The 22,677-nt window shown below is 46.2% G+C and overlaps 1 protein-coding gene across 6 annotated transcripts in view; it reads right to left on the bottom strand.

Annotated features, from left to right (window-relative positions):
• PLCH1 (phospholipase C eta 1) overlaps window positions 1–22,677 on the bottom strand; it is a 1,334,702-nt gene that overhangs the window by 552,953 nt on the left and 759,072 nt on the right. For all 6 annotated transcript variants that reach the window (XM_069618420.1, XM_069618421.1, XM_069618423.1 and 3 more), the window contains one exon: window positions 17,300–17,393. In XM_069618420.1, coding sequence (XP_069474521.1) covers window positions 17,300–17,393 — 94 coding nt within the window. The remainder of the gene's footprint in view (window positions 1–17,299; window positions 17,394–22,677) is intronic.

Below are 22,677 nucleotides of genomic sequence, written 5' to 3' on the forward strand. Positions count from 1 at the left end.
GCAAAATACAACCTGTATCTAGTTTGTCCAATTATCTGCCTGCTACAATGCCATTCACTCTGCTTAGTCTATAGGGTTATCTTTCCTCTTACAATATGAACACATAAAGCGAACAACTATATTTTTATGCAAAGTAATGTTCAATAGTTCCATTCAGTTTGTACATCAAAGGCCTACTGGAAAACCATGCACTATACTTATTTGATAGATCCACCTTTGCCCTTCAATTATGACTGGACCATATATTAGCAACTGGGGAGAGGCGATGGCCAATCAAGAGGCCTGCAGTGCAGGCAGAGTCCACAAGCACCGGCCTGCATTCCATTCCAGCTTCCTTTGCCCCTCCCGTGGCCGTCATCTTAATTACAGTGCCCCAGGTTGGATCTCCACCAGCCTCCCTCACCTGGACCAACAACTGGAGTCCTCTAGCTAACATCCCCTTCCCCAATCAGCTGCACACCTCCTGGATAACCATCAGACAAAAGAAAAAAAGTTATTTCCAAACTCGGGCAGATTTGTTTGTATTTTGATTATAAGAGAAGCAGGCACGCGTAAATCACATAAAGCCTGCACGTAAAAACGAAAAAAAAATCAGCAGCAGTGGTGGTGTTAAAGCAGTTTTTTGTGGGCGTGCAGGGCTGGAAAAATGCACCAGGGCCTTCATGGGTTGGGGTGGATGTCTCCGACCGGCCCTGCCCGCCCCTGAAAGCGGCATGTATCGCTTTATTGAAATCAGTTATGGTAACGAAAAGTAAGAGCCATCTTGTCAATTTGACCGTCTGAAGTTGCCGATTCATGAACATTTCTAAACTTCTCCTTACATAGCACACTATGAGCTAATCATAAAATATACCATGACAAAACCGACTGCAACCAGCTACACAGAGCCTTGTACCGAAAAATGACTGTTTTCAGAGCATTTTTATAACATTTCTTTTGTGGGGTCTTTTTGTTTCATATCATGCAGGTAAACTTTTACAAGGCTTTCATCTCCCTAAAATTCGGAAATGCACATAAATACTAATTTTGCTCATTTTATCTCTTGTGTTATATTAAAAACATGAGTGTAAAATTGCTAATCAGATAACTGTTTGAAAATCAAGAACATGAAGCAATCTCTGCTAATCAATTTTAGGAAACAAATGTATGCCTTGTTATAGGGCATGCATTTCATGTAGGGTGTGGTTGTTGCAGATGTGTAAGCCTATTGGAAAGTATGAACTTAACCGTGTGTGTCCTTTCTGACCTTACTGTGCAGATACTTTCTGTACATTGGTGTATTAGCACACGTATCTGTTCCTTGGACTGTATAAAATCCGTTTAATGTGGCCCTCCACCCTTACCTCGCATGTTCATAAATAATAAGATCAGCAGATTTGACATGCAACTGCTATGGCAAAATCCAAATTTGGAAAGATATTAGCCACTTTTTCATACAAAAAACAATTCCTGAAAAAACCCTGTTTTTTCAGAGACTTTGCATGCAGGTGAAAAATGCACCTTTTGGCAGGAAACAGCTCAGAATTCTCAGATTCGATTTTCGAGTTTGGGGTAGTTTTTGGTCTTAGGCTGAAGTGGTAAATGCCACTAATTTGTTAAAAATAAAATTGCAGATATAAAACTAGAGGCAATGATTAGTGAACTGAATATTGAATGAAACAATACTAATACATTCCAAAGTACTATTGACCTGTGTAACAAGCTCAGGTACAGACCTTTTCACAAGGGGATTGGAACCCCTCGGAGCCTGGGGTGGGAGGCCTACAATGGTGGAGGGCAGAGCCTGTCTTACCCCAGAGGGGGTGGAGCAAGTTGAGAGGACTCCAATTACTGTCCACTCTCCAAGTGCCCGTCTGTATGTGTGCAGTGCCAGCTTGCATCACCCCCTTTATCTGGAAGCAAGTACTGGCAAAGTGTTCTCTTTTTGTAGAGCTGCCAGTGAGGCAACAGTACGGAAAGACAACCCACGGCACTACCACCCATCAATACCCCACACAATCTGGAGGCCACAAGCTTAGCTTAATATGGAGTGAGAGCGGCAATGAGAGAAGAAACCGAGATCTTAGGTAGCTTTTCCAGGTGCAATGCATCGCTAGCTGATATGCTCAGCAGCAGAACCGTTGCAGCTGGCCATGATCTCCACATAACAAAACTTTTCTTACCTTGGGGAAAGCCATGCCAAGGTCCCCTAACATGAACTTAGACAGTTTGCAATGCAGGCCGCGATATTTACATCACTGCAGTCCTGTGTAAGAACGGGATGGGGCTTAGCCCACTATTTATAAATTCCAGTGTTTGTAATACTTCCCAGGTGGGAAAAGCAAGACCATATTGGTCAGGGCCAGTGATCCAATGGGAGAAGGAGGGAGATAAGAGGGGCAAAAGGAAACAATTATTTGTGGGGTGTTCAGGTGAGGTCAGAGGAGGAAGTGGTGGTGCACCAACGGACCAGTAGGAGGAAGGACAGTAGACTAGAGTCTGGAGGTCCATTAAGAAAAAGGTGAGGTATTGATAAATGAGAGAAAGTGGTACTGTGTGGTGAATGGGTATGCAAGGAGGGTAAGGGAGAGTGTTGGAGGGAATATATAAAGTGAGTAGAAGTTCTTGTGAAAGTGGAAATAGAATGGCTGAGTAGAGTGTGGGGTGGAGTAATAGTGTGGAATTCAGAGCAGTAGTCTGGAGGAGAGAGTAGTAGTGAGGAGGAGGAGGGAGCAGTATTGCGGAGGAGGGAGTAGTGTTGAACAGAGAGCATTACAATGGAGAATGGGGTAGTAGTGTGTAGGGGTAGTAGCAGTGTCTAGGAGGGAGTAGTAACATCCAAGGGACAGATAAGGAAGACGTAGGGAGAAGGCGAGAAGGTGGGTGGAGTTGGACAAAGGAGAGTATTTATGCATTTATTTTATGAACATTACAGGAATAACCATGCCTTTTTGGCACATAAATGATTACAAAACCTTTTAACATTTATGTACAGAGCAGAGGACCAGTGTCCTTAACAATGGGTGAGCGAATGTGGATGTAAGACCTGATGATGCAAGGGAGGTAGAAACATGAAGCAGGAACAAGCACAGCAGAGCATGATATAGGAACGGGATAGTGGAGGAAAGGCAACGTTTTTGGAAGAAGTAGTAATGGATACATGCCATGGGGTTGTCATATAGAGGGTACAGGGAGAGTTGGTGGTGCAAGAATGCTATGCAAGTGAGTCATCAGAAAGGAGGAGAGCTGGGCCGTTGGATTTAAATAGAGATTGAGTGAGTGTAGTGCAGTGAGGAAGAGCATGCCAGAGTAAGGGGGGCAAGAAGAAAAGACCAAAAACGAGAGTGAGAACAAGGGCATGAGAGGTGACAAGGAGGTGACCCAATGATCATCATAGGGAGCGAGAGGGAAGGTAGGGAGTGAGACGGCTGATATGTAGTTGGGGCAAGTCTTTGTATAGTTTGGAAGATGATGTGAATGAGTTTATACTCTGGCCTCTGTGTCATAGATAGCTAGACTAACTGATAAGGGGCTGGGGAGATGAAGGTGAAGCGGAGATGTTTGTTGAAGAGTGCACGGACAGCAAAGTTGAGGACTTTGTCGATAGGTGAAAAAGCATAGTTGGGAAGGCCATAGGGTAGACTGGTGAAGTAGTCAAATTGAAAGAGTACTAAAGAGATTAGGTGCTTAGCAGTGTGCGGAAGGGAAGAAAATGTCTTATTTTTCTGATGTTTAGGAGATTAAGTCTGGCCACAGTGGCAGATTTCGAGATGAAGAGTGAAATGTGAGGTGGGTCCAAGATTACACCAACGTTGCGAGCAGAGTAGGGAAGGTAGTCAGGAGAGAAGAATAGAAGAGGGGAAGAGCAAGAGATATCTGGTTTGGATGGGAAGTAGAGAACTTCAATCTTAGTTAAGTTGAGCATGAGTGAGATGCCATCCAGTATTTTATGGTGGAGAGACGATTAGACATTTTTGACATAGCTCGTCAGATAAGGAGGGAAAGGAGAAGAAGATCGGAGTGTCATCAGTGAGGTGTTGACATGATAAGCCATAGGGGATAATCAAAGTGACAAGAGCAGAGGTATAGAGAGTGAAGAGAAGTGGACCCCGGACTGACCCTTGGAGATCACCAACAATAAGTGATCAGGTAAGGCTATTCCAGGACACCTAGAAGTGTCTTGGGCAAGATATGAAGCAAACCAAGCAAGAGGCTGGTCTCTGATGCCTTCGAGAGTGTCGAGAGAAGATCAGAATAGGTGATGTTATCGGAGGCTGCAGAGAGGTAGAGAAGGATAAGTATAGATGAAAGGTTAGCATGACGAGCGGAAGAGATGTAGTTGCTGACCTTGAGGAGAGCCGACTCAGTAAAGTGCAGCAGTTGGAAGCCAGATTAAATAGGATACACAGGAGGTTGTGTGTGTCAAGGTACTTAGTGAGTCGGTTGAAAATTACACACTGCAGGATTTTGAATTAGTGAAATAGAAGAGAGACGGGTGGAAGTTGGCAGGAAAGTTAGGATGCAGGCCAGGTTTCTAATGATAGGGATGACAGTAACGGACTTGGAGGAGGATGGAAAAGTGGCACTGTCAAAAGAGGAGTTGAAAAGGGAAGCAAGATATGGAGCAACATTGGGAGCTCTGAGTTTGACTATGTGTGTGGAAAGAGGGTTGATGGGGGCACATGAATGGTTAGCCCTGAAGAAAAGGTTCAGAAACTCATAAGGGTTAGTGGGGGTGAAGGAAGACATTGTTGCAGTAGAGGAGTGTAGATGTGGTGGAGAAAAGTGAGCAGGTGGGGAAAAGAAGGTAATTTGCAAGGGTATTTTGTATGTTGGAAATCTTTGAAGCAAGTAGAGATCTAGTTCGTTAGCAGAAAAAGTAGAGGATATGGAGGAAGGTTTAGGGGGTGAAAGAATTAAGTTGGGACATTTTTGGAGGTGTCTAGGTTGAGAGAAGTGGAACAAAATGAGAGAGTGATAGAAGTCACAATTAGAGAGCAGAGGCATAGTTATGAAGAGCGGTCAGGCAGAGTTATACATTTCGAGGAGTCTAGATCTTTGCCAGGTGCAAAGGTTTTTTCCTCATTGTTGTTTTCAGGGAGTGGGTGGTAGGTGTAATGCAAGGCTGCACAGGGGAGGGGTTTAGAAGTGACTGTAGTAAGAGGGAAGTGAGAGGAGAAGGATGGGTTAAGTACAGCGATATTGTTAGTGAAGGCTTTATCAGCGGATGGAACAGTGAATTTTGCATTGGAGGAGAGAGATTGGTATAAGTCAGAGTGGTAGAAAGGGAATTTGGAGGAGGGAAACCTGTGCTTCGCAATGGAAGTGGTAGATGGAGAGAGCGGTGTGGGAGTAGGTTTGGAGATTGAGGCAAATATGATGGAATGGTCAGAGGGAAAATGAGTGGTGGAGATATTAGCGGCAGAGAGTTCAGAGAAGACGAAAGTAAGGTCAAAGGAGTTACCATTTGAATGGGTGGCCAGAGAGTGGACAAAAGAGTGAGTGGTTAAGGGGAACAGAGCTAAATTCAGAGGATAGAGGAGTGGAAAGAGAGGGGAGGTTAAAGACTCCAGTGGCAACAAGGTGATGACAGGGAGGAAGGGAGTCAATTAGTTGGGAGAAGTTGTCAATTATTGGCCAGTGGGACCCATAGAGAGATATAATATGAATGCCATAGAGAGCAGTGATTATGGAGTTACAATATTCAAAAGAGGGAGACATATCAGATGTTTAGGCAGGTTTGAAGGGCAGCAAAGGGTGCAGAGTCTGAGGGAGCAATCCAGGTTTCTGCAAGGGCAATGGTGTCAGGAGAGAGAATGGGAAAGAAGGTAAGTCAGAGGTAACAGAAATCTTGATACAAACAGATTGGGCATTCCAAGGGGCAATATAAGGAGAGTGATATGTAGAAGTACACTGATGTTGAGTCTGTGAAGTAGAGAGGTGCTGGAGGTAGATGTGAGAAGAGGAAGTGTGATACAAGTTAGGTGAACAAGAAGAGGGGAGGCGTTCAGTGAAAGAGGTGATAGCGATAGGAAGAGAGTTTAAATGGTTTTAAGCAGAGGAGCGTGAAGAAAGAAGTAAAGAATGAGAAGTGCATGGTAATGTTGGGGCTGCAAGAAGACATAATTGGTACTCACAAGCAAGTAGCAGGACACAGCAAAGCAATAGCTCTAAGGGGAGGAGGCAAAGAGGCTAGAAGAAAGGCTGAAAGTTGGCCCTTAGCTATTTGCCCTTTGTTGGATCGCTTGTGACTGAATTACCCCAAAGCAAGGAGTCAAGCACTGGAAGTGGTGAGGATCATCCAATGGTGGGAAGGGCTGGTGGGACCACCAGCCTGCGGCTACAGAGTAGGCAAGGATATGGACTCATGGCCTGATCGCCCTATTTGTTGCTTGATAGCAGTGGTGGTTTCTGAGGGTAGTAGGTTGAATGGAGGATGCCACACCCAGATTAGCAGCAGGAGCTGGTGGGGAGCCAGGCTGAGACTGCAGCCACCTCTCCAGGCAGCCTTAGGCAGACCAAATGAGTGCCTCTGTTGCTGTTGTGATGAACTCTGTGTTGCTCTAAACCCAGTTAAGTAGAGAGGAGAACAATACATACAGAGACAGAGAGAGGAACATCAGGGCTTGATCGAGAAGAGCTGGCTAGAGGGTTTGGAAGACTGGCTCTCAAAACCTCCGATAGTTACCAAAATAACTGGTACTGTAGGGCTAGTTTAGATAGTCCTGGAGAAGTCTAGCTAGAGAAGCCAACTGTTTTTACGTTTTCCCTACAAGCAATATAGAGATTAGATATTAGGAGTCGATACTCCCCATATTCTAACCCGGGTACTAGTGACGCCTGGCTTAGAGTAGAAAACACTATCTATAGATAAGATAAGGGAGGGACAACCCAGGCACCTTACCAATAAAAATCAATAAAAACCCTTGACTAGGACTCAGAGCCATCTGTGACACCATCCTACATGATGCTCAAATGTGGGGGTGCATGGACTATAAAGCAACACTCCTGTAAAAACTTGCCAAGCAGGCACATGTTAAAGATAACACCCAAACAAAGTAATTTCCACAGTCAAAGGAGAAACATTTGATAACTCATTAGCAAGTTTAGTAACATCATCCATAGGCCTTGCCGCTTTCAATGCAGGTAGTATTACATCACACAGGCTATTCATGCACCCTATACAAAACAACACAGAATTCAAATATCGTGAATTGCTTGCTGAAGCAGTACAGGAAGTTGCCAAAATATCAAATTGTGTACAATTGTTCACAATAGAGGAGGTATGCATGGTCTCAAACAGGTAGCATTCCTATTCATAAGCTCCAAGAAACAATAAAATGGGATGGCAGTGAAATGTTTTGAGGCAAATTTACCTTTGTACTTGAAGATCTACTCCAACTAACAACCAAAAATGGCCAGACAAGATTTCAAACCATCATCACACAGTAGAGTGTCAAAACAATGGGGATGTTAATTTGAGGAGTTATTTTCAATACTTCAAACTATGTATTAATGCAAAGATGAAGAATAGTGCAACATTCTGCAACACATAGGCATAAGAAAGCTCATAGAAAATGCAAACACTACAGAGATCGAAATTAACATTGGATAAGTAGAATCTAAATGGAGCTCCTAGGTATCCAGCATAAACCAGTGAGCAGGAGCTACCACTTGGAAGCTAGTACATAGGGTTCCGCAAATCTAACGTCATATTTTCCCCATTCTGTATGACCCTAAATGCTTTAAATGTTGCACAGATGTGTCCTAATGCTCATTTATAGACCGTCCCATAGACACAGATTGAGTGCAACAAAGGTATGTTTTTTTGGCATCAGTTCACCTGGGAGCCAAAAGTAGCTCCAAGCAGTGGTTGGTGTCAAGCTAACCAGGCACTTCTAGGCTACAGGCAGGAGCTAAAATGCTCTCAGCTCCTCACTTTCGAACCCTCCACTATGTTAACTAGTAGACTAATCACAACTCGTTATAATGAAATGCGGCTTTATATATATCAACTTTTTTAACGAAACAAACGGAGCAACAATGTTCATTCTGGCAGACTAATTCAATAGTGGAATGATAAAAAAACATAATTGCATTTAAATCTGTTGGACATAACTAAAATAATCATGGATTACCAAGCACAATAAATAAAGTCCAAAATTAAAATAACTAGAGCATACAATATTAGAAAAGTGTACCCGAAAACAACTGACATGACTGTATGTAAGCTAGAATAATGCTCCTGTCAAAATGTCAATGTAGAACCCGGATTAGTCAATTACACAATGGGACTTAATGTAGGGGTGAAAGAATGCTGCAGCAAGTCCTACATTAAGTCACTAAAAATTACATTTGGTAATATTTAGGGTGTACATTCTACCAAAGAGTAACTGTACATTTCCAGCTACTAACAGACAGTTACATAGTGAGAAAACAGTTCCCATTACACTTGCTTAAGCGGTTAGTATACCTAACACAGGAGGATTAATTTCAGACACATTATTGACTTTAGACTAAAAGTCATTACTGATTGAATGATCCTTGTGTCCAGAGTATCTACATCCCAAGGAGTGTACATACTTGATCTTGACCACTCAAAATAACTGCCCACATACCATTTATAAAAAAACAAAATGATCTCTCTTTTTGCCCCACATCTAATTCCAAATAAAATGCTCAAGAAATAATTGGAGCACAAAAACATAACAAAACTACTAAACAAAATACATTGGCTTCAAGAAACACCACCAAAAAATGAATGAGAGTCTCTACACAAAAACAATCCAATAAGAAATAAGACAATATCATGCTTTTATAAAACAGTCTGGCTGCGTGCAGGGATAACACAGTAGTTAACTACCGTGCAAATGAAACAGCAGAGTTACTCCTACAATTTCAGCCTTTATTTTAACAATTCCAAAGTGCCACACAAAACGAAGTTGCTGTAGCTTTTAAAAATGTCTTCATACCAATAAAAATAGCCTTAAATAGATATACATGCAGTTCGATAATAGCTTCCATTGACAATTATCTCTGCCAACAAAAGTTTACGATCTTTGTGAATTGTTAGCTATCTTCACTACTTTACAACTCCCAGCAAGAAAAATCAACCAATTGATAGGTGATGATTATACATATGAAAATGAATGCTCACTCCTGTCAAATGAGTCACCAGAACCGAAAGTAAATAAATAAGACATGTTACTTCATATGTTCAGATGTGCAAAAATTCCCACTCTTAGTAAACAAAAGCGTGCAGTAGAATTATTTGAAATGTCACCATGAATCAAAAAATTCAAAAAACACTACAGAGGGATTACGTGATTCTCATATTCTTAAAATATAGAGCACATGATGCAAAAAATACATAATGTAATAACTATGTACATAGCCAAGTGGCCAGCTCAGGGACAAACACACACACAAATTATCTATCATAATTGCAAATCAATAATTAGTGAGCGTAATGTCCGCTACTATGAGAACATTTCAATTTGTTATGAATACAATGATGATAACATTCCAATTCAAGACACGCTTCATTTCAGATTCTCTTCCTGCGATGCCCAGGTTGTAAAAGTAGTGGCTAGAGTCAGAGGCGTCAATGGAGGTCTGAAAAACCCTACCTACCCTTACAAATTACAGAAAGTGTTAGCCCAAAGACAACAGACTTTTCAGAGTAAGTTTTGGGCAAAAAAAGGTCCTGTTTTCCAAAGGTAAATTCCTAGTTGAAGGCTGAAGACCCTTTCAGAAAGGGTGAGGACTCCTATAGTCGTAACATGTGATTAGAATCTGAACATGGCCTCGGGGACGGAGTTACAGCAATTGGCATCCCATTTGCTGGGAGGAATATGAACCAAAAGAAGGTAGGTGGGCTGCACTGGTGACTGTAATTTGACTTTTACTATTATATTAACGGTAAACTGTAACAGAGGATTCCCCAGCCTGACGACAGGGTAAATTCAGAGCGTGTGAATCATTCTAAGAGTCAATGTGGCAGAATTACTCAATAGGTTCTCCACAGCACGGTCTATTCAAAAGCTGACATACTCCCACCAATTCATACAATGTATCTAATGTTAGGAAGGCAGATGTAATTTAACATTCAAAACACAAACGATACACCATCATATACAAACAAGCCTCATAAAATGCATCTACTTTCACCAAAAGTAAAACATACTGTCCCATAGTATCCCTTCACAAACTATTATTTCACATGCTACCATATCAGAAGTACACTTCCACCACGCTCACAAGACAAAAACAAGGGGTACAAAGATGAAGAAGACAAGCTTTGGCCTCATTATAATTATGCCGGTTTGGAATTAACATGCCAGTAATTCCATTTACCAGCACGTTATCAGACCGGCATACTCCAAATTTGATGCTGGGTTGGCCGGAATTAATATCGGCACCCCACCATCAAAAACTGCTTGTATGGCTGGCACTAGTATTACCAGTGCCGGTAATTTCGGCAAATCGCGCCATGGAATGGGGATTAACCACCCTTACCAGCACCTGTAATCTGCCGGTAATTCCCATAGACCAGGAGCTGGTAACGGTAATTCCGTTTGGTAGTATCCCGCTGGATTTACCAGTGGGATACCCCCAAACATTTAAAGAGGCCCAAGATCTTAAGAACCAAACATTCACAAACCCAACAGTCTTGTATAAAAAGACTCATTTTCTGGTGTTGGCGTATTTGGTGACACTAGCGTCACCTATGTGCCAAAAGCATTGTCAACAGATAATAGAAAGGAAACGTGGCGGTGAGAACGAGGATATATGGTTTCCATATTAACAGCCCACACTAAGCATAAACCGGGAAAAGCACAATTTGTCATTTTCCCCCCTCTGCCATTTCAGCGAATTAACTTGCGTCTAACAATCATTCTGCCAATCATGAGTTCTGATTGAAAGCATGTGTGCTTCCTCGTTTTCTCCAGTGGCAGCATAGTGATCCTTCCTTTGGCAGCTGCTCAGCACGTTCGTGTGCTGGGCTGCTTTAATTTCCAGTCTCCTCCCACTCCCATCACGAATAATCAGGGCACTAGCAGGAGGCTGAGGGTTGCAAATTGCACCAGGCCGGAACCAAGTGGGATGCAGGGGTAGCCGCCCCTCTGACTTTGCCACTGCTCAGAATAGAGCTGGACTCCAGGACAAAGACACATCGCATGATGAGGGCAAAATGTACTGGTTTATTAGCAGCGCATGTTGGGATGGCAAAAGTAGAACTTGGCTACCAAGTGCTCTTGGGAGATCAGTTACATTTGCTTGTGGGGCCGAAGATGATTCGATCCGGGAGGAACGGTGTGCAATCAGAAGGCGCAGGTTCAACATGAGTGGTCCAGGCACATGTACGCCATGGCAGCAGCTACAGGCGCACAATCTTTTTTTTTGTTGTGCGTGTTCACATATTTATTGAACAGTATTTCAAAATTCACAAACAGACACTATATTACAGATATATACCCCTCTCCACCCACCCCCCCCAACCCACATGGTGAACAGAGCTATCATTTACAATTCCAAAAACCTCCCCTGTGGTGGTGTTGTCGGTGAAGACCCGTAACACCTTGCCCTTGAGGGACTGAAGGAAGGACCTGAGCCCAGAATATGGCCCAGAGCTCCAGGACGTTGATGTGCAGCTCCCTCGCCTCCGGGAGCCAAAGGGCGCTTGCGAGGAGATCTACAGTGTGCGTGCCCCATCCCTCCAGGGAGGCATCCGTCATCACCGTTTCCTGAAGCACTGGGGCCTGGAAGTCCATGCCCGCCGCAAGATGCGCACGGGTGCCCCACCACCGGATCGCTTGTCGGAAAGTCGTCGATGGTGATCTTGTCCTCGAAGCTTCCCGCCACTTGTATCCAACGGGCATTGAGGAACTCCTGCAGCGCCCGCATCCGCAACCTGCACAGCCACATGAGGTAGATGCATGACGACATCATGCTGAGCAGGGACTTGATGGACCTCACCCTGGCAACCTCCATGGTCAACAGCCGTTGTACCTTGCCCAGGATGGCCTTTATCCTCTCCTCCGACGGTGAAGCCAGCCTCGCCACTGTGTTGACCCTGGCTCCCAGGAACAGAGCTTGGTGCTATGGCACCAAGCAGGACTTTGCATAGTTTATCGAGAACCCCAGTTCCGTGAGCAGACGGACGGTCCTCGCTGTGTGGTCAACTACAATTTCCCTTGACTTCGCTCGGATGAGCCAATCGTCCAGGTAAGGGTAGACGTGGATCCTCTGCAGGTGCAGCCGCACCGCCACCGGCGCCAGGCACTTGGTGAAGACCCTTGGCGCCGACTTTAAACCGAAGGGCAGTGCCTTGAACTGATAGTGCCGCCCTTGGACCACGAAGCACAGACATTTTCGATGTCCCTTGCATATGGGGATGTGGAAGTATGCATCCTCCAGGTCCAGTGACGACAGGAAGTCCCATTCTTCCAGCTGGCCCAGCACGTGCTGAAGGGTGACCATCCGGAATTTATGGGATTTTATGTATTTGTTGAGGCGGTGGAGATCTAGGATGGGCCGCCAGCCGCCGGTCTTCTTTCGGACGAGGAAGTACCGCAAGAATACTCCGGAGCCTCTACGGGACGAGCTCTATCGCGCCCTTTTCCAGCATCGCTCGTACCTCTAGAAGTAGCTGTGGAATGTGGTTTTCTTTCCTGGCCACTGTTGGAAAGTGGGGACACTTCCTTTGGAACTCCAGAGTTTGTCCGTGGGCCAGGGCATCCAGCACACAACGGTCAGTGGAGATGGATTTCCACACGCCGATGAAGTTCGCCAGCTGGCCTCCCACTGGGGTTCTCGGGTGGGTGGCCGACATCACGGCCGGTTCAGTCCTGCTTTGCCGAGGCCTTGCCACCTTGGGCCCCCTGGTGACGACAACGATGTCCACCGGCCTTGCTGCTGCCCCTATAGGCTTCCTGCGATGAAGAACGAGCCGCACGAAGGTATGACGAAGAGCTGCCGCCAAATCCTTTGGAGGCACCTTGAGACTTGCCTCCGGAGGTCCGAAAGGACGGCTGTCACTGATGGAGCGTGCCCAAGGCACGGGCCGTCTCGGTGTCCGCCTTGATGGCCTGCAGTGACTCATCCACTGCCTTGCCGAACAGGTTGTTCCCGTTGAAGGGCATGTCCAATACCCTGGTCTGTACGTCCTAACGGAAATCGGTGGCCATGAGCCAACCATGCCGGCGAAGGCAAACGCTGTTGCCCATCTGGCGAAAACCGGTGTCGGCGATGTCCGTGGCTACCGTGATGGTGATGGTGTAGAAGCCACCTCGCCTTCCTGCGGGATTGCGAGAGCCTCTGCTCTCTTGTCGTCCGGAAGGAAGTCCAGGAGGGGGGCGATTTTAAACCACAGCTCCCTATTGTAGCGGGCCGGGAGAGCGTTGGTTGCCTTAATGGTCGTCGAGATGCCCCGACGTCCCATGGCATCCAGCTTCTTCCCCTCACCGTCCAGCGGGGAAGTGGAAGTCGATGCCTTCGCCCCTGCCGATTTCTTCTTGGCTGCCGCGGAGACTACCAAGTCCGGGACGGCTCGGCCTTGAGGCACATAGGAGCAGAATCTGGCACCCGGTACTTCTTCTCGTAACGGTCTCTCTTCGCAGGGGCCATGGACGGGTTCTTCAGAAGGGACAGTCCCTCGTCCCAGATGTCGTCCAACAGCGGGACTGAGAGTACGGTCTTCCTCTTGGCCTCTCGTCTTTGATAAAGGAATCCCTCCTTCTGCTCTTTGGGGCATAGCTGAAAGAGCTCCAAGGCCCTGGCGATCATGGCATGAAACGAAGCCTGTGGAGGGGGCGATGGGAGATCTGTTCCATCATCACCGCCCATCCCCTTCGCTGCTGTCTCTGTCCCCGTCTTGTCTCTCAGTGGAGGGGATGGAGGTGAAGGATGGAAGGGCGGGGGAGGATGGATCCGCTTTTGCTTGGATGGTGGGCTCTCCAACAGTCCAGGCGCCGCTGGATCGTCCGCCGGAGGCAAGGGCAACCTTGTCCTTATTTCTGTTCACAGCGTGTGCAAGGCTAACGAGATGTCCTCCGACCTGTCCGCCGGTGGAGGCAGCGGTTGCGACGGTAGCATCGGCAGCGGTGTAGAGTCCTCTGGCTCTTCGTCGATCTGCCGTTCCTTGCCGTCTCCTCCGTCGCTTTCCACGTCCGCCGCCTCGGGGTGCTTCCCGTAGGCCCTGACCTCAGCGTATCGGTTGTCAAGGACCGTCTTGAGTCCTGAAAGCTCGTACTCTGAGGAGATATCTGAGTCTGGTAGGACTACCTTGCCCACCCTTTTTCTCACCCAGGGGCTTCACACGGGGGTCTTAGCGATGGGCGTGAAAGACGATTCCCTCCGGCTGGACAGAGAAACTCTAGGCTTGAGGGTCATTTCAACTGGGGCCGGCTTTGCGGTCTTTGCCCCGGACACCACTGCTCCCTCAATCAAAGCTTTTGCCTGGTGAATCTGGGCCTTCACGACCTTAGGCGTGCCTGAGGCCTTCACCGTGGGGGGAGGGCCACTGCCTCGCTCCCCCTTGGCTTTCTCCATCAGAACCGACCGGGCCTTCTCCAGAAGCTTACCCGGATTGTCTGATTTCCTTTTCATCGAGCCGGAGCGTTGGCTCATGGTTGACGGCGTCGGTGATGTCATGCCTGGCCTGGCAGCCAAGGAGCCCGTACCAACAGCACTCCCGGTGCCCGCGGACCCGCTGTGCTTTGGCTTATGTTGGGCCCCGGTCGCCAGAGCGCTCTCAAAGGTCTTAGAAGAACCCTCAGATTTTCTCTTCGGAGAAGTACGTTGCCGGGGCTCACATGGCGCCGGGCTCTTCGACTCCAGCCAGTCTGCGAGTCGCTTGTGGAGGTCCTTCATAGTACGGGAGGACATGTCCTTGCAGAGCGCACAGGCCTCCTCGACATGTGATTTATCTGCATGCAGGCAGTAGAGGCACTGTGAGTGTCCATCCTCTTTGAAGACGTTCTGTAGTCCACATCCTGGGCAGATCCTAAAAAGAGGTGTTGAGTCTCCCTTGTCTTTGGCCATGACCACGAGGTGTAGGCCTCCAAGATCTTCTGGAATCCTCCAAGAAGGGAAATTCAGCGAAAATTCACCCTTGAGGGGCGTAGAGATTTCCGAAACGGGTCCCTGTTGATTAGAAGATGAATTGGTGGATCTTGAGGCTTGATTTGAATGAAAAAATAAGAGTAAACTCTTTGAAAAAAATGCAATATGCAGTAAAGCTCGAGAGCTAAGCACGAGGACTCCCAACACTTGAACGTGCCGTAAAAATCTAAAGATGGCTGCCAGAGGAGGGGCTTAGGTAGAGGGCAGTCAGTGACTGGGGGCATTATGACCCAGAGACCAGTGATTGGCTATTAGTAGAAAGACAGTTCAGAAACGAAACTGAAACTGATTTTTTTCTTTACCGAGGATTCCCAGCCTGACGACATGGAATATTCATGAGCATGTGAATCCATTCCAGACCCCATGCTGGAGAAAGGTGGTAAATTAAATGCTGCAGCGCAACTGCTGTTACAGAGGCACCCTACAAAGTCGCTAATTATTTGATGAAAAACAAATGTACTTTTACAGATGGTGTAATTGTGTAGGACGCAGCAACTCCAGTGACAGCCTGTTGTAAAAGATTTAAAAAACAGTCGTGAATTTATGTCTGCCATGTCAGGTGTGCAGTTAGGTGCAAACAGTATGGCAAGTAAGGTATCTCCACTATGATTTTCTGGCTCTGCAAATCTGCCCTTTGCAGATGAACTTCCTAAAATCAAAATTTCAATCCTATCTGACAGCATCTGAGTGCTGTTTCACGCTGCACACCAAATTACTGAGCACTGGGGGATAGCAAGCAGTGTCAGCCTTCACATTGAATGTCCCGATTAGTTTGCTACATTCTGATATTTTTTGACAATTGCTAGGAGACAGCTACTCATTTTTTAAAAAAAGGAAGGAAATAAAGATATTTTTGAAGTTGTTAATATGAGAAATGCACATGTTCCTTTTATATAAAGAACAAATAAATGAAACAACATCTTTGCACAAATTCTCATACTCATGGACATCACCACCCCAGCAGCTCTCGCCAGTAGATACCGCCTATTGGCCATTAACTACAAGTAGTTCTTGCCAACGTAAAGGTTGGAGACCCCTGCTTTGGAGTGTTTGAGGCCTGGTAGGAGCTTTTTGGGAAAGGCTATAGTTGTGTGGGAGGCAGGATTCCTCTTGGGCTGAGTCTGGGGTCTTCTGGGAGTTAATCTGCAAAATAATTTCTTATCCACGGTTTTCAGCCTGGGCTGCAGTTACCCTGGAGGATAGCTCAGGGGCAACACACTCCCCCTAAAAGCAAGACGACGCAGAGCAACACAGGTTTCATACCCCGGGTCCGTGCTTAGAAACCTCTGGGTATTAAGAGCGTTAAAAATAACCAATTACAATAGAAGGCAGCATGGACCCCCCCCCCTAGAACTGGCAGCGGTGCATGCAGAGTATGCTTACCAGCTTAAATATGCAGTTCTATATTGGGCGTTTTGGTAATTTTCCTGAACTGAGTGCCACTCACATGTATTATTTATTTTGGTGTATCATGACGTGTTACCTGCCACATTATGGCTGCATCAAAGCGTTTAGCATTTGGCACTAATGTGAAACGACATAATGAAACAGGACATAAAATCCTGACATATCTAAAAATCCTGACATATCTAATCAGTTAGCAAAAAAAATAAACATAAAATGAAGTGCTGAATAAATAAAGAATGAAAATTATCAATGAGCAGAACGCCGTTAAAAACCAAAAGGTTACATTTTGGTTAAAAGATTGCAATTGGGAAGAGAGAATTAAAGGGAAAACACAAGGATACAACAGGGTTTGGTTTGGATGAATTTAGGCTGCAAGTGGAAGTAAAAATAGGGGTGTGCGAGAGGGGAAGGGGCACTCAATGAAAGACAAAAGTACATCAAAGGCACAAATTCAAGTCAACCTTTCAGGCAAAAATGTATTTCGGAAGAAAACACATCGATCTTAACAGACAAACAGTTCTCAACATGTCCCGCAGCTTAAACATGAAATTGCATAGCATAACATAACAGTTTTGCATATGAAACCTAAGAGAGCCCAGCCTTTCATAGCAGGACAGACCATAGCAAAGATAGCATAGCACAGCCACATAGCAAATAAATGCCACTGTACAGAATTCCAAACAAATAATGTAACTCAGAATAACAGCACTGCAAAACAGACCCACACACTGTTCCAGACAGTATGTGAAAGCACGAGAAACACTTCACATTAGAATCTATATTGTACCTTCTATCCCAAGAACATTTTGCTCCTTATTTTCTTCAGAGACTTCAAACTTCCTTATGACATCAAGGCAGTATTCAGTTGTGACATTATTCATCTACAAAGAAGAAAATCAAGAATTTTTGTGTATTTTTCTTCTACAGTGTGAAGCAAATTGTACGTGAGGTGCGAATGGTGATACTTACCATTTTCCAATCCCACATTAAAACACTGAACATTTACTACGGAATACAATAGTGGGCAAGGTTAAAAATTAACATGGGAGCGAAAAGCAGAGATAAAAAGTCTAAGTTACACTTCAACTCAAGAACATTAGTTTGACGTTCCCTTGGATGGTCTATGTGGCAGGGCATTCTCTCCTAATCCCCATGTTTCATAAAGACATTTTAAAAAGTAAACGCTTTGGTGTAAGGCTCTATATAAACAAAATAAATACAATACAATACAATACAATAAACAGACAGACTGCAGAGACTGGATCTCAAGACAGCATTTGACTGACCCCTCTGTATATGCAGGTGTTCTTCATTTTATATTCAGTGCCAACGAGTATTTTATGCCACAGTTGATTTCTCTGGGTGGTAAAATGTGCATAGAGTTTAATTATGACTAGGCGGATCATCGACATCTTGTCTATTTATGTGACCATTTCACCTGTATGATAGCTAGCCCACCCATAACCCGCAGGTATCTAACCTGTGAAATCACCAAGTTAGACATGGACCATGATAACCTGTGGCGCAAAACTTACGTTGGCATTGTGGTGAGTTGTCAGAATTCCCCATAGGTTTATGTGGGGGGAGAGAGCCGCTAGGGACTGGTTGGTCTGTCCGCTACCAAATGTGCCTCCCAGAGGGTGTTTGAGAAGAGATCACACTGGCTCGCTTCTCCCCACGTGATGCAGTACACCGTATCCTGAAGAAAACCCTTAAGCTAAACACTGAAAAAAACAAAGAACCTGGCATTTCACCTAAGCCGACCCCTCCTCTAACATTGGCGCATCCATTGTGTAACATTCTGAGAATTCTTTTTCCTATATAGCTTTTGTAACATTTTGTTACATTTGTGACATTTATTTTCCTATACTGCTTTCTTTCTCAATGTAACTAGCGCCTAGATACCGGAGTGTATCATGCAAAAATAAATTGAATGACAATGCATTACTTACCGTAAAAGCATTTCTGATGATTGTATCTGCTTAGATTCACATGCTGTGCATAGGTCCGACATCCAGTGGTCACTGCGGAGTATTGCATCTTGTTTTTCGTAGTCGAAAAGGGACGTCGACCGGGCGTGTCTGAAATACTATCCCTATAGTGGCGTGCGTTGTACCCACAATCCCTCACGCGTCGAGCTCCCTCTGTTTGTATTTTTCTGCCCTGAGGGAGCCTTCTAGACGTGAGTGAGTACAGAAAAGAGAGATATAAAAGGAAGTCTATGTTCCTTCCATCCGAGCGGGGAGGAAGGGTGGGCGCATGTGAATCTAAGCAGATACAATCATCAGAAATGCTTTTACGGTAAGTAATGCATTGTCTTCTGATGCTTGTTAATCTGCTTAGAATCACATGCTGTGCATAGACTAGCGAGCAGTACCCGGAGTTGGCGGTGGGTTATGAGAAGGAACAGTAGAGAAAAGATGTCTTAGTACTGCCTGACCCACCAGGGAGTCAGATCTCGAGTGTGCATCTAGACAGTAGTGTTTTGTAAAGGTGTGCACAGAACTCCAGGTAGCCGCTTTGCAGATGGACTCAAGGGGAACATTTGCAATGAATGCTATGGACGCCCCCGTGCCTCGAGTAGAGTGTGCTCTAGGCTTAAAGGGCAGTTCTCTCTTAGCAAGAGTATAGCAGAGAGTGATGCATTGAACAATCCATCTAGAAATAGTGGACTTTGAAACTGCATCTCCTTCTCTTCCTGCTGCCACCGAGACGAAGAACTGATTAGTCTTCCTCAGTGGTCTGGTTCTTTCCATGTAGAACATGACCGCTCTGCGCACATCGAGTGTATGCAGAGTTTTTTCTCCCAAGTTGGAAGGATTTTGAAAGAATGTTGGCAGTTCTATAGACTGGTTTACGTGGAATTTCGATATGAACTTCGGAGCAAACCTTGGGTGCGTGCGTAGAACCACCTTATCTCTGTGAACTGTAACGAAGGGGTCTAGAACAGAAAGAGCCTGTAGTTCACTTACCCTCCTGATGGAGGTGATAGCTATTAAAAAAGCAGTCTTAAGAGTGAGGTCTTTAAGAGATGCTTTGTGCATGGGTTCGAAAGGTGAGCCCATGAGTCTGGTAAGTACGACGTTAAGGTCCCATCCGGGAGCTGGGTCAGCTATCGGGGGGTGTATTCTCTTTATTCCCTCCATGAAGGCCTTTATAACAGGGATCTTCCACCACGACACCTTGAGTTGGGAAGTGGTGTATGCAGAAAGTGCCGCTAGGTGGACTTTAATGGAATTGAACACTAGACCTGAATCCAACAAGTGGGTCAGGTATAGAACAATATGTGTGGGAGAGCAGTCAATTGGGTTGATGCCTTCCCCTCTGCACCAGATGACAAATCTCCTCCACTTGCTAGAGTAGCAGTGGCGAGTGTTAGGTTTTCTGGCTTCCCTGAGAATGTCCATACATTTCTGCGGGAGCAGTAGATGTCCGAATTCTATGATCTCAGGAGCCAAGCTGCTAAGTTCATGTTCTGGGGGCATGGATGCAGAGTCCTGCCCTTGTCTTGTGACAGCATGTTGTACGGGCAGGGGAGTTTCACTGGGGGAGATAGAGACATCTCCATCAAGTGAGCGAACCATGGCTGTCGGGCCCACATTGGGGCCACCAGTATCATGGTTACTTGTTCCTGGTGCATCTTGTGCACCACCTTGTTGAGAAGGGGAGTTGGGGGAAAAGCGTAAACAAATTTCCCTGACAATTGCATCGACAGACCGTTCCCCTTGGATTGGTTCTGGGGGTACCTGGAGGCGTAACTTAGGCATTGTGAGTTCTCCAGGGTTGCGAATAGGTCTATTTCTGGGAATCCCCATTGTGTGAAGACGTCGAAGACGATGTCTTCGTGTAGTCGCCATTCGTACTCTTCGGGCAGGGGGAAATCTCTGCTGAGTTTGTCTGCCAGCAGATTGAGTTCCCCTGGTACATGTTCTGACAGTAGGAACATGTTTTGTTTGAGAGCCCACTTCCATATATTTTGGGCCAGTTTGGACAGTCCCGGAGAGTGGGTGCCCCCCTGTTTGTTGATGTAGTACATGGCTGTGGTGCTGTCTGTAAGGACCAACACCGTTTTGCCCTGTAGGTGTTCCTGGAAGACTTTTAGCGCCTTGAACACAGCTAGTAGCTCCAGTAGATTTATGTGTTTGGATGCTACGTTCTGAGTCCATACTCCGTGAGCAGTCTGATGGGATAGGTGAGCCCCCCATCCTGTTAGGGATGCGTCTGTGGTTAGAGTGGCTTCCGCCGCGGGTGTGGCAAAAGGTTTCCCACTTTCCAGGTTTTCTTTTGTCCACCATCGTAGCGAGAGAACTAAGGCCTGCGAGACCACCACTGGATCGTCCCATAATCCGCTGGCCTGACACCACTGGCTGTTGAGCCACTCTTGCATAGGGCGCATGCGCAGGCGCGCGTGAGGTACCAAATAAATACACGACGCCATCATGCCTAGCAAGCGCATTGCTTTGCGTACCGTCACCTCTCGACCGGGCACATATTGAGGGATCTGAAACAGCATGTTTTGGACCCTCTCGTTGGAGGGGAAGACGAGGCCGTTCTTTGTTTGAATTAGAGCCCCTAGGAATTGTTTGATTTGGCTGGGGTCTAGGCTGGACTTCTTTTCGTTGATGGAGAAGCCCAACTGGAACAAAAGGTCTACAGTCTTTTGGGTATTGGAGAAGCATGTTTCGAAAGAATCCCCTGTTATGAGCCAGTCGTCGAGGTAAGGGTAAACTGGGATGGACAACCTGCGCAGGTGGGCCACTGCCACTGCCAGTACCTTCGTGAATACCCTTGGTGCTGATGCTATGCCGAAGGGTAGCACTCTGAACTGGTAGTGTTTGCCCTCTATCATAAACCTGAGGTATCTTCTGTGCGCTGGCAACATTAAAATATGAAAGTATGCATCTTTCATGTCCAATGTTGTCATGTAATCTCCCTGTGATAGCAGTGGGATCACTTCCTGTAAGGTTACCATACGAAACTTCTGGGGTTTGATAAACTTGTTCGCTGGGCGCAGATCTAATACAGGGCGCATGGTTAGATCCTTTTTGGGTACAAGGAAGTACACTGAATAAATACCTTCCGTTACCTGAGATAGAGGCACGACCTCTATGGCTCCTTTTTCTAGCAGTTGTTGTACTTCTTGGAGAAGGATGGCAAGGTGTTCCGGTGTCATGTGTCGTCCCCTCGGGGGTCTGTATGTTGGGGAACTGTTGAATTCGATGCAGTATCCGTGGGCTACGGTGGAAAGTACCCAGCGGTCTGACGTTATTCCCTCCCATGCTGGAAGAAAGGATGTTATCCGGCCCCCGACCGGTGTTGCATGGGAGGGGACGCGAATCTTCGCGTCACTTGGTGTTGTTGGGGGCTTGGGAGCCTCTGGGGGTGGACCCCCGCCCTCTCCCCTTGCCCCTGCGCTGTCCTCTTTGGCTGTACTGCCCACTATTGGTCTGGTAACTGGTGGCAGGGTACTGTTGCTGCTGATTCTGCTTTTGGCGTTGGCCACGAAAAAAGCGTGTGTTGCCATAGCCGCGTCTGGTAGTGGGCTTAGAGATCTGGTCAAGAGTTTTGATAGTATCGAACTCTTTTTTAGCCATTTCCAGAGCCTCATCCACCGCCTTCCCGAAGAGGTTTGCGTCCTCAACAGGTTTATTTATTAAAGACGCCTGTGTCTCCGGTTTGAACCCTGAGTTGCGCAGCCATACATGGCGTTTTAGGAGTATTCCCTGAACCAGGGAACGTCCCGCTGTCTCAGCAGCATCCAGAGAGTTCTTTACAATACTCTGGTTGACCTGGGTTCCTTCGCCAATAGTTGAAAGCAGGCGTGTACGTAATGGTTCCGGCGCTTCTTCGGCGTCCTTGCGCAGTTTGGCCCACTGCGCGTCCGCGTAGCTGGCTAGCAAAGAATTGTTGTTCGCAATTCTTGCCGAAAAGGCAGCCGAGGATGTGACCCTTTTAGCAAGGGCATATAACCTCTTGCCCTCCTTGTCAGGTGGTGCCTCACTGGTGGACAGCGGCACCCCTGCCCTCTTCCTTGCATTAGATACTACAAGGGAATCCGGAATGGAATGTCCCCTTATGTACAGCAGGTCTGAGGGTGAAGGAGTGAAAAGTTTTTCAATCCTTGGATTAACTCCTCTGATTAGTGCGGGTGTGGATAGCGAAGGG

This window comes from Ambystoma mexicanum, chromosome 10 (assembly GCF_040938575.1).
Source record: "Ambystoma mexicanum isolate Mex_15411 chromosome 10, UKY_AmexF1_1, whole genome shotgun sequence".
In the NCBI taxonomy this organism is placed as follows: Eukaryota; Metazoa; Chordata; class Amphibia; order Caudata; family Ambystomatidae; genus Ambystoma; species Ambystoma mexicanum.